This window comes from Felis catus, chromosome D1 (genome assembly GCF_018350175.1).
Source record: "Felis catus isolate Fca126 chromosome D1, F.catus_Fca126_mat1.0, whole genome shotgun sequence".
Taxonomy (NCBI): Eukaryota; Metazoa; Chordata; class Mammalia; order Carnivora; family Felidae; genus Felis; species Felis catus.
The window spans coordinates 75,496,994-75,510,301 of record NC_058377.1 but is presented as its reverse complement, the minus strand read 5'-3'; the positions used below and the strand labels follow the sequence as shown (position 1 = coordinate 75,510,301).

At 45.0% G+C, this 13,308-nt stretch overlaps 1 protein-coding gene across 16 annotated transcripts in view; it reads right to left on the bottom strand.

Moving 5' to 3' along the window:
• The window catches only part of NAV2 (neuron navigator 2), a 742,802-nt gene that overhangs the window by 205,157 nt on the left and 524,337 nt on the right, over positions 1-13,308 (bottom strand). For all 16 annotated transcript variants that reach the window (XM_023239646.2, XM_045039059.1, XM_019812168.3 and 13 more), the window contains one exon: positions 9,956-10,122. In XM_023239646.2, the coding sequence (XP_023095414.2) occupies positions 9,956-10,122 (167 nt within the window). The remainder of the gene's footprint in view (positions 1-9,955; positions 10,123-13,308) is intronic.

Here is a 13,308-nt window from a genome sequence, read left to right as displayed (position 1 = left end):
AGCAAATGTGGGGAGGCCTTGTCCGGAAGAAAACACCTAGACAATCTCAAGTCATTATCCTCCCAGAGTGCCCTGAGAGCGCCAGGCAGGACACCCAGGCTCTACCCGGAGACACAATACAGAACCTGGGCAGTAGGGGGCAGCAGAGACTCAGTGTCTGGACCGCCCTGAGGCAAGCTTTTTTTGTAAAACTGCTTTACCCACGTGAGTTATTACAAGTCACCGATTCCCACCTCCATTTCATATTTCATAAAAATGCCGTGCTTCTCTCATTTTGAAAACGGCAAAGCGAGCATTAGGTGTTGAGGGGCCTTCCTTATTTACCTTTGTTCTCACAAGGCAAGCAGGCCAGGCTGCGGATTTCCAGCAGCAGCTTGTGTCTATCCACAAAGTTCCGACAGCCTTGCTCACCGCACGAGTCAACGTGACTGCAGCTAAAGATTCATGACAGGAGCTCCTGGGACACTAAGCACGTAAACTGTGACCACGGTGCCTTGGCATAAACCACTCTGCAGCATGACCACTAACATGGCACGATGCCTGCAGATGGCCTGTGCGTCACGCCTACCACGACATGGCTGCATGGGGACCGCTGTCTTGGAAACAAACGTTCTCCAGGTGACCCCCTCATTCGTCATTCTCATCAGGGGAAGACAGGTTCCCTAGCATATGTGCTACGTGTTGGAATCCTAACGAAACACACACTGGCAGAATTGTGAAGGCAGGCTATGGTGCAGAAATGGGCATTTTATCCATGAGGTTCATTTAAGCCCCAGAATGCCAAGTCCTCAACACAGAGAGAAGCCACGCACGCATGCACAAGCGACTCCCTGTCGAGTTGCTACGCCAGCTGCCGAGTTTATTGTTCAGGAGCTCTCCCCTCGTTTTGACCGGCCTTCTGTTCTTGTCCGTTTGATCAGCACAGTGTTCCTTCTGTGTGTCGTGAACACGGGCCACTTGCGCCCAGAGAAAAGTTAAGCGCATTTATCCCAAACTGTATTTACCTCCTCGTGCTCATCAACTTTGTCAAATACTTAAATATTTAAAAAGAACATTTAAAGGAATGACAGCAAGGCCCTGGCTGCAGATGAGACCTGGATAAAAATGACGATGAGAGCACCAAGAAACATAAATACTTTCCCCTACCAATGATCCTTGAAATTAAATTGAATTCACGTCTGTGTGACGCTTGCCACATAGCAGATGGAAGCAAAAGAAATGCGGAGATTTATCATCTGAAGATCAGAAGCACATCAACGAGCCATCTTCCATTCCTGACACAAGCTAATCAAATAGATACTTCATCTCCTGAAATGATTTATTTTTCTCTCTCCTTTACTCATTCTTCCTGTTACAACAGGCCAGGTTTATTGTATTTTAGAAACAGGACACACAGCAGAGAGCCATAAGCTCACACGTTGGCTTCGAAACACATCCATATTTAGAGGAAAGCAAACATGGTTATATCTGTCGTCTTCTCCGTGAAAAAGGATGGCTTTAGCATTAAAGGTTATTAATTTCCCACATTAGAAGGACTGATGCACCTTCTCTGAAGGCCCTTCTGAATTACACAGATCAAGAAAATGGCTCCCAAAGGTTGCCAGAGAGACTCTACCAGAAACGATTTCTTTCACCTTCAAGTCTGACTTTAATTTGATGCTCCAGCTAAGAACAGCAGCTAGGATGGAGTTTGGCTAGGAAGCTTTACTAGTGTTCATCCTTCCCTCTGAATAGGGCAGTGCCCTGGTAAAGTAACATCAAGCTCTTCGAGCGCCAAGTAGGGAAAGAACCAGAAGATGATTCTCCAATCGGAGAAAGGGTGGGCTGACTTCCCCCCCAAAACACTTCTTTGCAGCACACTACCTCTGCTACCGTACCGAGACCCCCACAGTGATGCTCCCTTTTTCATATTTCTAGGCTAAGTATGGGATCAAAATCCTTTTCCTTTGTTTTCTATTAGCTCAGCTGACACAAGGGAATACTGAAGATTTTTTTTTTTTAATTACAATAAGAATTCCACTACAGATTAGTGAGGCAATGGAACGGAGCCAAAAGAAGGTATGAAGACCCAAACAAGGAGGTAAGTTCACACAGTATAAGTTACGGGCGCTGAGAGTAAGTTTAAATATATGTACAGCAAAACATATATGCAAATTTGAATGGTTTCCCATTTACTGGGCTCCTGCTGCACGCCAGGCATTAGTCTGGGTGTCTCACTACGTTATCTCTATTCCCTACAACAACACGCTACAAAGAGGCTGCTGGGAATGGAAGGGCAGCTGGAGGGCGGCATGCCCTTTCAAAGGTGACCCAGAAGTCCTCCCTAGGAGAGGGGTTCTCAAACTTCACTGCTGTAAGAGTATCAGGGGTAGAAAACATGGATTTCCAGGCTCATTCAGAAATCTGACTTAGAAGGACTAGGTTTGCAAAGCCTCGGGATTTGGGTTTCTAGCAATTACCTCAAAGGATGCTGGTGTCCACGATCCATTAATCACGCCCTGAGAGACAACACTTCAGAGTCTTGAGTGTACTGTCCCACCAGATCATGGGACTTGAGCTGCGCCCTTTAGACTTAACAGAGACCTACCACGCTGTCCCTTCTTGGATTTGCATATGGGCAATTTACATACACTGTGTCAGAGTGGAACAATATTAGTGTTTAAGGTGTTATTTGGGAGACTGGTACCACGTGTTTAGGACTTTTCATCTATTCAGTTAGACAATGTCAATCCTTTGTTTAGAACAAAAGGAAACTGGTGTGAAATACAAACTAAAACAATGAAACCTGCGTTTGCCAAAGAGCGGTTGACCTCCACCTGCCCTGCTTGTGAAAGGGCACCATTAACAGACAGCAAATGAACGGACTCTACCACGTTTCGAACACTCAGAGCTCAGCAATTTTTTCACACCATGCAACGAAACCCACAAGGTCAATAAGCTCCAGCTATCAGGAAACAAGAAGTCATAATACTTCATAGCGATGTCTGCAATCGGTAGAGACAACAAAGACAAAACGTGAATTGTGCTATGCAAAAAAAGAGAATCCTTCACATCTGACTTTCTACCATCATTTGGACTAGGGCAGACTGATGCCACTCCACAGATGAATCAACTGGATCTCTGAGAGGTAAGCTGACCTACTGTGGGAGAAGGATTGACAAAATCTCTTCCCCTTCTGCATGAGAATTTAACCTTCAGTTTACCTTGTAACTCTGTTCCCCTGGAAACTTGATAAAGATAGAATGCCAGCTATGTTACTAAGCAACACTGCTCCTGGTAAAAATGACCCTTGGTAGTTAAACCACATCTGGACTGAGAAGAGCTATAAATGGAGTATAAACACCTCTTGGGGGACACCATCATTTTAGGTTTCTCTAAGTACTGTGACTACTAATCAGACCTCATCCTTGCAGGAACCGTAGAAGTTAGTTGGGCATACTGTGTATTTACGAGAGATCTTGGCTCCCACGGAGCATGTGGCCTTTATGCTAGAGTGACTCTTGCACCTGCCCTGTGGGAGTCTTGTAGCCTCACACCTGAGTGGTCCCATAGGTGGGAGGAGGCAGCGACAGCATCTGGGTGGCTATGCAGCAAACCCCTGGTACAGGACCATGCCTGTGGGAGAGAAACACTTTCCCTGCCAGCAACCTGTGATTCCTGTCTACATCCTGAGGAGGACAGTGCCATGTGGGGTTCATGGTGGTCCTAAGGGGGATCCTGAGCAGATGCCCCGGTGAGCACTACACTTGCCCCAAAAGCCACACTTCTGGGAAGTATTGGAAGGCCAGAGCTCAAACTCAATTGTCTGCTTCAGTGTAAAGTCTTTCTCTGTTCATTTGCAGGCTCTAAACCTTCCCCTACTTTCCCCCAAACTCCCGCCAAGATAACTATATTCTGGCCCAAGAGACTGGCGCAGCTTCTCAAATACTTGCTAGGCTTTTTTTTCCTCCCAGTGCCAGGTGTGAGGTCGCTTTTCGCTGGTCACTTTTAATTCATCCTGCTTGCCCAGCCTCAACAGCTGATCTAACAGTTCACTGATTCCATTTCCAGATGATCCCCCCTGAGACTCCTTTAAATTCAGCGATACCTCCTCAGTTCAAATCTTTAAACTGGCTTTTTTTTTTTTTTTTTTTTTTTTTTAGCCCTCAGACAATTAAGGCTTCTGCTCAGAGGGTCAAGGCGACCTCACGGTTGCTTCCCAACCAGAGAGGACGGAGCATGGACAGGCATGTGAGCTCTCCCTGGTCCAGGACTGCCCTGCAACTGCTGGGGTCTCCTGATGGCCAAGGGAGGCCTCACCCCACCGCTGAAATGATCTTGTAGACATTTCCCTCTACAGGTCTTCCATAGGACAAAAGTTTATTAACACAGTGACCCCAGCAGATGTCCTGTTGGATTAACACCTGGACCCAAACAGTGGGATGAGTCACTCCTTCCCAGCCTCCCGGTCTCTTTCCGTGAAAATCTGGAGCTAGAAATCACTGCACATGCTATCACTCCTCGGAAGTCCTCCTGGAGCCTTCCTGACTAAGCCCCTCTTTTTCCTCATGGCTTTGAAGGAATCTCTCTTACAGGACTTGTGAGCACCCCCCGCCCCTGGGGTTGTGAGCCCTGGAAACTCTGAATCTGTGTCTCAGTCCCTTCAGTCATGATGACAAGCCCAAGGCTGGACATAAGCAGTGACAAGATGAACAAATGAAAGAAACAACCTGAAACGGGCACACCCAACCGTATGCTTTTCTGTGTGATGTGGACCACTGAATTAATCCCATGTAACCTGTAATTTTATGCCAGGATCCTGGTTAATGGCAGGCCATGGGCAACTTCTTCACAGTTCTCTCTCCCAATCATTAACTCAGATAAATAACTTACTTTGCCAACCATAAAGTGACAAGTTTACAGAGATTCTAAATCAATGGCTCCAGTGTTACTCAGACAAGACATAGTGCTGAAGGCTATAAAACTCTGTCTCCACCCCTGTCTGGCTCTTCTTTTCTACTCATGACAGCAGAGAGTGAACAAGAGGGAGAAAATGACATAGGATGAAGACCAGGGGAGGGAACCTATGAGAAAGCACTTATAGGGCTCCCATTAGACAAGGCCAAGGGGCCAGGGAAAACAAGCATTCATACCTCACAGTGGCTTAGGGAGGGATGACCTCAGACTCACTTTACAGAAGGAGAAACCGAGGCCCAGAGAAATTAAGCATTTTTTTAAAAAAATTTTTTTAATGTTTATTTATTTATTTAAAAAAAAATTTTTTTTCAACGTTTTTTTATTTATTTTTGGGACAGAGAGAGACAGAGCATGAACGGGGGAGGGGCAGAGAGAGAGGGAGACACAGAACCAGAAACAGGCTCTAGGCTCTGAGACATCAGCCCAGAGCCTGATGCGGAGCTCGAACTCACGGACCGCGAGATCGTGACCTGGTTGAAGTCGGACGCTTAACCGACTGCGCCACCCAGGCGCCCCTGTTTATTTATTTTTGAGACAGAGACAGAGCTCGGGCGGGGAGGGTCAGAGAGAGAGAGGCAGACACAGAATCCGAATCAGGCTCCAGGCTCCGAGCTGTCAGCACAGAGCCCGATGAGGGGCTTGAACCCACAGACGGTGAGATCATGGCCTGCGCGGAAGTCGGATGCCCAACCGATTGAGCCACCCAGGCACCCCGAGAAATTAAGCATCTTGAGTGAGGCCACACTGGTTGGCAGACAGCTTGATCTCAAACCCAAGTGCTTTCTGTACATGCCAAAGTCTGTCCATGTCACTAGTCATAACTCATAGCAAGGCGGCAGTTAAAAGGGCCAGTTGTTAGCAAAGGATCTTGTTATTTCAGCTTACTGTAACCCACCTCATTTCAAAGGCAGTATTTTTTGTCCAAGAGAATGAAAACAAGTGCGTAGGGAAACTGACCTCTCACACGTTGCTGATGGGAACAGACGTAGGTATAACCTTTTGGAAGCAAAATCTGGCAACGTTAAAACACCTGCAAAATGTGTATACCCTTAAATGAAATGGTATACACGTGCAAAAAAGACATGAGGATGTTAATTTCAGTACTATTTATAATATCAAAGAATTAGGGGTGGCTCAGCCGGTTAAGCGTCTAACTTTAGCTCAGGTCATGATCTCACAGTTCGTGAGTTCGAGCCCCACGTCGGGCTCTGTGCTGACAGCTCAGAGCCTGGAGCCTACTTCTGATTCTGTATCTCCCTCTCTCTGCGCCTCCCCTGCCCGTGCTCTAAGAATAAACAAACATTAAAAAGTTTTTTTTAATTAAAAAAAAAAGAATTGGAAGCAACCAAAATGAAAGTAGTTAGGAATATTAAGGTGAATTTATGCGATGGAGTCCTATGCAACTATTATAAAGAGAGAATAAACTATAAAAAGGTTGTCCATGATTGGTTGATTTTATTTACAAGATTTTAAGTCATATACAATGTATGTCAGAGTGTCTGTGTACAGAGTTCCTGTAACAATTAAATTATTACTTACAAAGCCCTTAGAACAGTACTTGGCAAATATTAAACAGTAGGAAAAATTTATCAAAATGTGATAGTATATGCATAAAGAAAATACAGAAGAATATGAGTGATAAACAGGAGCTAATTCTGAGAGCAGGGGTTATGCAGGGTTCTCTTTCAATAAATTTATGCTGTTTAAAAATTTTTTACATGACGATTTTTATCACAAAAATATAATAAACATACACTTTCTCTAAAATGAAGAAAACCATATTATTCAGGAGAGACCATCTTCCATTTGCACAGACTTTAGTTTAGGAATAGTAAATATTTCAAATTCATAGGATGGACCAAATACTTTAGAAATGTATTTGATTTCTGGCAGTGCTAACCCACCCAGAGGATGTAAGTGAGGGGATGGAAGGAAAAGATAATGTCACCAATGTTGAAAATGACAGCTCTTTCCTCTTCCTGAAAAGCTGTGATTCTGGTCTGGAGCCGTAGGGCCAAGGGAGGAAGCGAGGAGCTGCCGTATTCCAGGCCATCCCCCAACAGATCCGCAGGGGAACCTGCTCCCAGCATCCTGCGGGCCAGGCAAGGTGCCTCACTGCTGCCCCCTGCAGGAGTGAGTGGGGGAAGCCAAAGAGGAACCTAACCACGCTAGTGAAAACTGCCCAACTAGCAGCTTTTCCTATAGGCTAAGGATTTGTAGACTTTCCTCCAAACCTCACAAATTCCTGGGATTTACACACCCACTGTGCACTTGGTCACCTCATGGACTAAGCCAATACAGTGTGTGTGTGTGTGTGTGTGTGTGTGTTTGTCCCTAGACTTTTTCCCCCCCCCCGCTGTGAAGTATTTTACATATCTATTCTTCTTCTGTTTCACATCTCAGTTGACCAGAACAAAATTCAGCGATGATGGCAGGAAGGCATTCGCTTCTTTGGACGTGATTTTCGGAGGAATCTTTCAGTTATTTCCTCACAAAGGATTAAGTGCTCTGGGGCTTTGGAAAAGCTGCTTGTTATAATTTCCTTTTATTCCTTTTTATCCTTTTAAAAAATCAAGACTAAGTGTTGAAATATTTTTGTCATATGTTGGAAGAGTAGTGAATTTCTTGTTCCCCTTTCTGGTGGGATCAGATCAACTCCTAGAAGAATCCCTGGTCCAATGGGTCACATGTACAAGCCTACGAAATGGGTTACCTGAGAGAAAATGCCAGCATGCAATGCGATCAGGGCCTGTCCGACTCATAAGACAGCTTCGAGAAGGATAGGTCATGAGATTATATCGTGGACTTTAACTCATCTGAAAGCAGTCCATACCTCAACTACAGCACCCACCACACTGAGCTACAACGTATCTGCTCACTAGTGTGCACCTCTCCAGGACCTGTCAAGATGAGGGATGCTACCCTGAGCACCCAAAAACCTGCTGTGCCTCCCGATGGCCAGGTGGGGGAGCCACTTCTCCCACCACATGATCCATGACGCATGGAGCTGGCTACCTCATAGGCTGCCGTCAAGGTCAGATTCAACAGAGGACACAGGGACTGTGAGAAAGGAGGAGGAAATACAAAAGCCTCTTTAGGTACAATTGTGCTGTCCCTTTACCTCAGGATGGTGGGAAAAGTATTAGAATAAAAACTACCCAGGTCTGCCGAAGCCTGCTTGACCTAAGCTCTCCAGGCTAGGAGAGGGATCATAAATGCACTCTCCCATGCACCTGGAGCCCCGGTCAGTTATTTTTATCATTCTGGGAGGGAATCCTTAGGGGATTTTGTGAGTCCCAGCTCACAAGATATTCTCACACTTACTACCTCGCTCGATCCTCCCAGGAGACAGGACAGAGCCCGAGTTCAAACCCAGGACTCAAACCTTGATCCGAATTCCAGTGCTCAATTACCAGAGAGGGCAAGTTACTAAATCCCAATTAGCCTCAGTTCTTTTATCTGTAAAATTGGGTTAATGATATTTACCACACAGAATGTTTGTGAAGACCAAGTAACACAGTGAAAATCAAAGTCCCTGGCAAATGATACTTATTTTTATTAATTTTTTTATTTAGAGAGAGAGAGAGAGTGCATGCGCACATGCGAGGGGAGACGAGGGGCAGAGAGAGAAACAGAATTTTTAGCAGGCTCCATACTTGGTGCAGAGCCCAACATGGGGCTCGATCCCACAACCCTGGGATCATGACCTGAGCCAAAATCAAGAGTCTGACACTTAACCAACTGAGCCACCCAGGTGCCTCTTAAACACACTTTTAAGAAGACCATACTTTTGAAAGGAACATGTTTGGCTACGGTTGAAGAGGAGAAAAGGAGGGGAGGGGAAGGGGGTGGAAAGAGGGAAGACGATGACAAATGACTTTCTTAAGGCAGGAGCCAAGGGCTGGATCACAAAGAACTTGACTGGTTGAGACCTCCCACTGCTGGCTGCAGAGTTTCCAATGCCCTGATGCAAAACTTTCTGCCATATATAGGTCAGCCATACCAAACCTCCCTTCCTATTTTCTCAAGTATGCTAGCTGAGGGTAGGGCAGAAACCAAGCTCCACTAAATGAAACCATCCCGGGCTAGAGGGTAGGTCCAGGAGCCTCGGATCTCGTTCACAGTGGGAGGGCTGCCCAGGCTCCTGGAACACTTTCAGAGTGGGAGGCAGCTCTCCTGAGTCTCGAGGGAGTTGAGGGGCACATCTAGGACAACTCCTACCATAGAAAATGCTTCCAAGAGATCTGGGCACATCACCCCCACCAAGAAGTCTAGACGACTTAGCCTGGGAGGAATGAAGGAGGGCTCTGCTTCTGACTGTACAATCTTCTAAGCTCAGTTTCTCCAAGGTCTCACGAGACACAGACCGAAGCAAGCAAATGTTTGTTTCACCATCTTCTGTGCAATAGCCCCCACACAACTACTCACCTCTTCCCCCATCCTAAGATCTCAGGGCTATGTAGAGCAAAAAGTCATATCCTCTTTTGGTAAAAGTTACATCATCGGAACACTAAGAATAATGTTGCATATTCCTCATATGTAGCCAAGATATTCATTTACACAACCCACATTTCTGCCTTTTTCAAAGGGTGAAAATTCCCTTGTTCTTAACTTCCCTCATATCACTTTTAACGGGTAGAAAGCTTATCAGGTCACAAAACGCACACTCCGAGAACCTTGCATTTCTGGAAAACCATCTACCATACAGAGCACGTTCTGTGACAGTTTACTTTCAAGTTGTAAATGCTATATTGCTTCTCTCTGTAGCCAGGTGTCTTCCGGACCCCTATTGAAACAAATACTCCTAATTCCTTCTGGCAACCATGAACCTATTTCCACCACTTTATTAACGCCTCTGCTAACAAAGTTCCTGCCAGCCAAGTATGTCCTATGGCCCATGCTATGTGCAACCTTGTTCCCAACCCTAGCAAACTCACCCAAAGGAACCGGATCTGTATACAGGAAAATGCCAGAAAGGACCCTCAAGAAGTTGACTTACCTTTCTCGTGGCTGCTTGGCAGTGGTGGTGGAAGTGGGGAGGTGACCGGTTTGGACTTGTCATAGTTGTTAAAGCTCTGGCTGCGTCGGTTGTTGGCAGTGGCTGACCCTCCACGTGTTTTGGCTTCACTGCCTGCAGTGGATACCCTTGCAGTAGGACCTGGAAGCCTAAAATGCAAAAGCAACAGGAAAATGGATTCAGTCTCAGGAGAACAGCAGTGTCTCAGAAGAAGGAACTGCAACCATGCAGGAGGTAGAGGAAACCATTCAAGACATTGGGTCTGTGGAGATTTGCCAGTCAAAAAATTCAATGGAACTACCACAAACATCTAGGCTACTAATGACCCCAGCAAAGTCCAACAGCAAAACATGAGTTTTCCTTTGAGCAAAGAGAAATTCTGAAGGAAAAGTAAATGAATATGTTTGCTGATTAAAAAATACGAACTTTATCTTCCTTTTTCTCTTGAATGAGTAATTTATTTTTCAATAGGGCCAAACCATGTCAACTCTAATTCTATCAAGTGTGGAACATAAGGGCCTACTAAGACTTTAAACTTTTTTTACCTTCTGCGCGCATCTCTTCTAGTAGGTATTAATATGGCCATAATCCGTATTAATCATAACGTCATAATCCAGGGTTGCAGTATCAAGAAAATGACGTAATTTATAATAGAGAACCGTTAGCACTCAGGACCCAATACAACTGCAACGAGAAAACTTACGGCCTGGATGAAAACATGTGTTCAGACATACATTCTCCCTCAACACCTGACAACATGTCCCTGTAGGTATTATTTAGAGACTGAAGCCCAGCTTCTCTGCACAGCAGACAGAAAAAAATCATACGTTCTTTCTGTAGAATAAGCAGGAATCTATTAACCTAAGGACAAACAAACACCTTCTCTTAAGTAAAGTACCTCATTTAGAGTGGTTTGGGAAATAAAGTTAGTGGACATTTTTGTAATATGTCTACAGATCTTACGGCCTCCTCCCCAAAGAGTTAAGGGTAAGACTCCCTCAGAATTTTGGGTCAGAGAGTACTAAGCAGGCTGTTTCTAATCGTTAAAAACGGAAAGAGAAACAAATAATGAAATCTTTAGTTATATCTTTCAGCTAAAACCCACTTAGCTGTTTAAAAGCCACTGGAACCTCCACTGACTAGCAAAAGATCTAGTGAGAAGTCTGAATTTTCAACCCATAAAGCTTTCAACTTTCTCTCCCCATTGCAAATCTGTAAGCGCCAAAGAAGTCTGCAGTCTGGAAGCATTTTAGATATAAGCAGGCGATCACTTTAAACTTTTTTCTTGCTGGCTGAGCAAGAAAGATGGTTGTAGAATAAACAGAGAACATGAGCTGGTGAGAGAAGACTGTAAAATTTATACAGTTAAGAAGGTGGCCCAATTCCCTGACGGGGAGCTAGGAGGGAAGGAAGGGGCTGAGTTCTCTCCCCTAACAAGAGGCAGAGGGAAGTGCACTTTCCACTGCACTAGGACGATTTGCCCCTTTTACCCCATCTTGTTTTGGAGAAAAGATTCACCCCACATAGACAGGCAAAGAGTGGGGTATAAAGCCAGCATCTATATTTGGATACCAGATGTGGCCAGCACAACTGAACAAGGAGGCCCAGCAAGGGGATTTTGGTACCTCTTGGTTCTGCCTTTAATACAAATGGCATCCCGAGAGCCCTCCAGGTCAGTGTTAGCTGAGTACTCAGAGCCAATGGCAGAGCTTCTGCAGATACAGACATGGGGTCCTCTGGGCTGGACTCCTTTAACCCAGCTATAGTCCGCAGGAACCTTAATGCCCACAGACAGGCCTGGGAAAGAATTATAGACTTCTTTCAAGATGATGTCACAGCAATAGTATTCTGTGGTACAGGGTAACAGGCCACAGCATTCTACTTCAGTAGGGAACTTGCAAGAAGTAGGTAAGCAAAAAGCAACAAGAAGGGAAAACAGGCTTCCTTTTGGAGTTGCTGCAGAGCTCCCACTGCCCCAACTCAGGGCTCTCCAGGGCCTCTATGGAAATAAGATCGATCAAAGCATAGGATGGGATGGATACAACCTTGAATTGGGTAGGCAATCTGGTCCTCTGTGAGGCAGCATGGAGTAATGGATAAAATAAGGACTTTTTCCACACATAGAACACTGGACCAGTCTTGTCATTTCTCCAAGATTCATGTTCCAGATCAGATAACTTTGGAATAATAATAAACTATCCAATGGGATAGTTGTTCGTTTGAAATGGGGCTTAATGTCGGGCCTGTTGTGAGTATTCAATTCATGTTAGTTTCCCCTTCTCATCCTCTCTGTTGAGCATAAACTTATAAATGAGTTGGGCATTGTCATAAAGGAAACATGCTTTGGTACAAAAAAGAATCAGACAAAATAATGAAGGAAATTGATGGATCTAGATGAAAGTATCAGAAGAAAGCAGATAAAAATCAACACACACAAGACAGAGATCTACATTTTCAAAGAGGTAAGCCAGGCGTTGGCAGATGGTACTTATTTCCCTAAGAAACATTCCAGAAGAGGAACTGCTCTATGGAGGAACATTCCAGAAGAGGAAGATCTGTGACTAAGACCTTCTACTTAGGGCATCTCTGAGCCATCTGTAGGCCCCATTCCCCACAGTGAAACATTCCTGGTCTTGGATCAATAAGCTAGTTCTGGTCTCTCCTGGGTCGTCATCATCAGATTCCCTTCACTGGGTCAGGACCTAGAGGTACACCTTGGATGAGAGTGGCATAGCCATCAAGCGGCTACAGGGTTGAACCAAGTTTTCTAGGACTTCAAGAAGGACTTCTTGAAGGCTTTGAGGGCAGCTGACAAGGAAAAGAATGGTTGGCACATACTTAGCAAGGGCCACCACAAAGTTCAAGCCAACTCATGTCATCTTCTACCCCCATCACTTTTACACTGTAGTCAGCTCAGCAACCTGAACTTGACCAAATGGGAAGACAGGGTGGAGACCAAGTAATTTCTTCCAAGTTTCAGTGGGTGTCTATGACAACACAATGCTTTACAATGCGAGTTGTGAATGGGCTTGAGTAGTTGCTTGCTCCAAAGCAAGCCCCCTCCATCCCTCTGAAATTTTCAACAAAGTCTGCCTGAGACACAAAGGCCATGAATGTGTGGTGGGTAGGAAGTAAGAAAAAAGGCTTCTTTGGATCCACCCATGAGGGAACCAAAATATTCTTTGATTGTGAGTCAATCTACCAAATTGATTCAGGCTGAATTATAAGTATAGGATTTCAAATGTTTCACTTCAAAGACAATGCTGACCTTGAGGACCTAAGGTACATGAGCAATCATTGGGGCATGACTTTCTGCAGGTTGAAGAAGAGTTTTC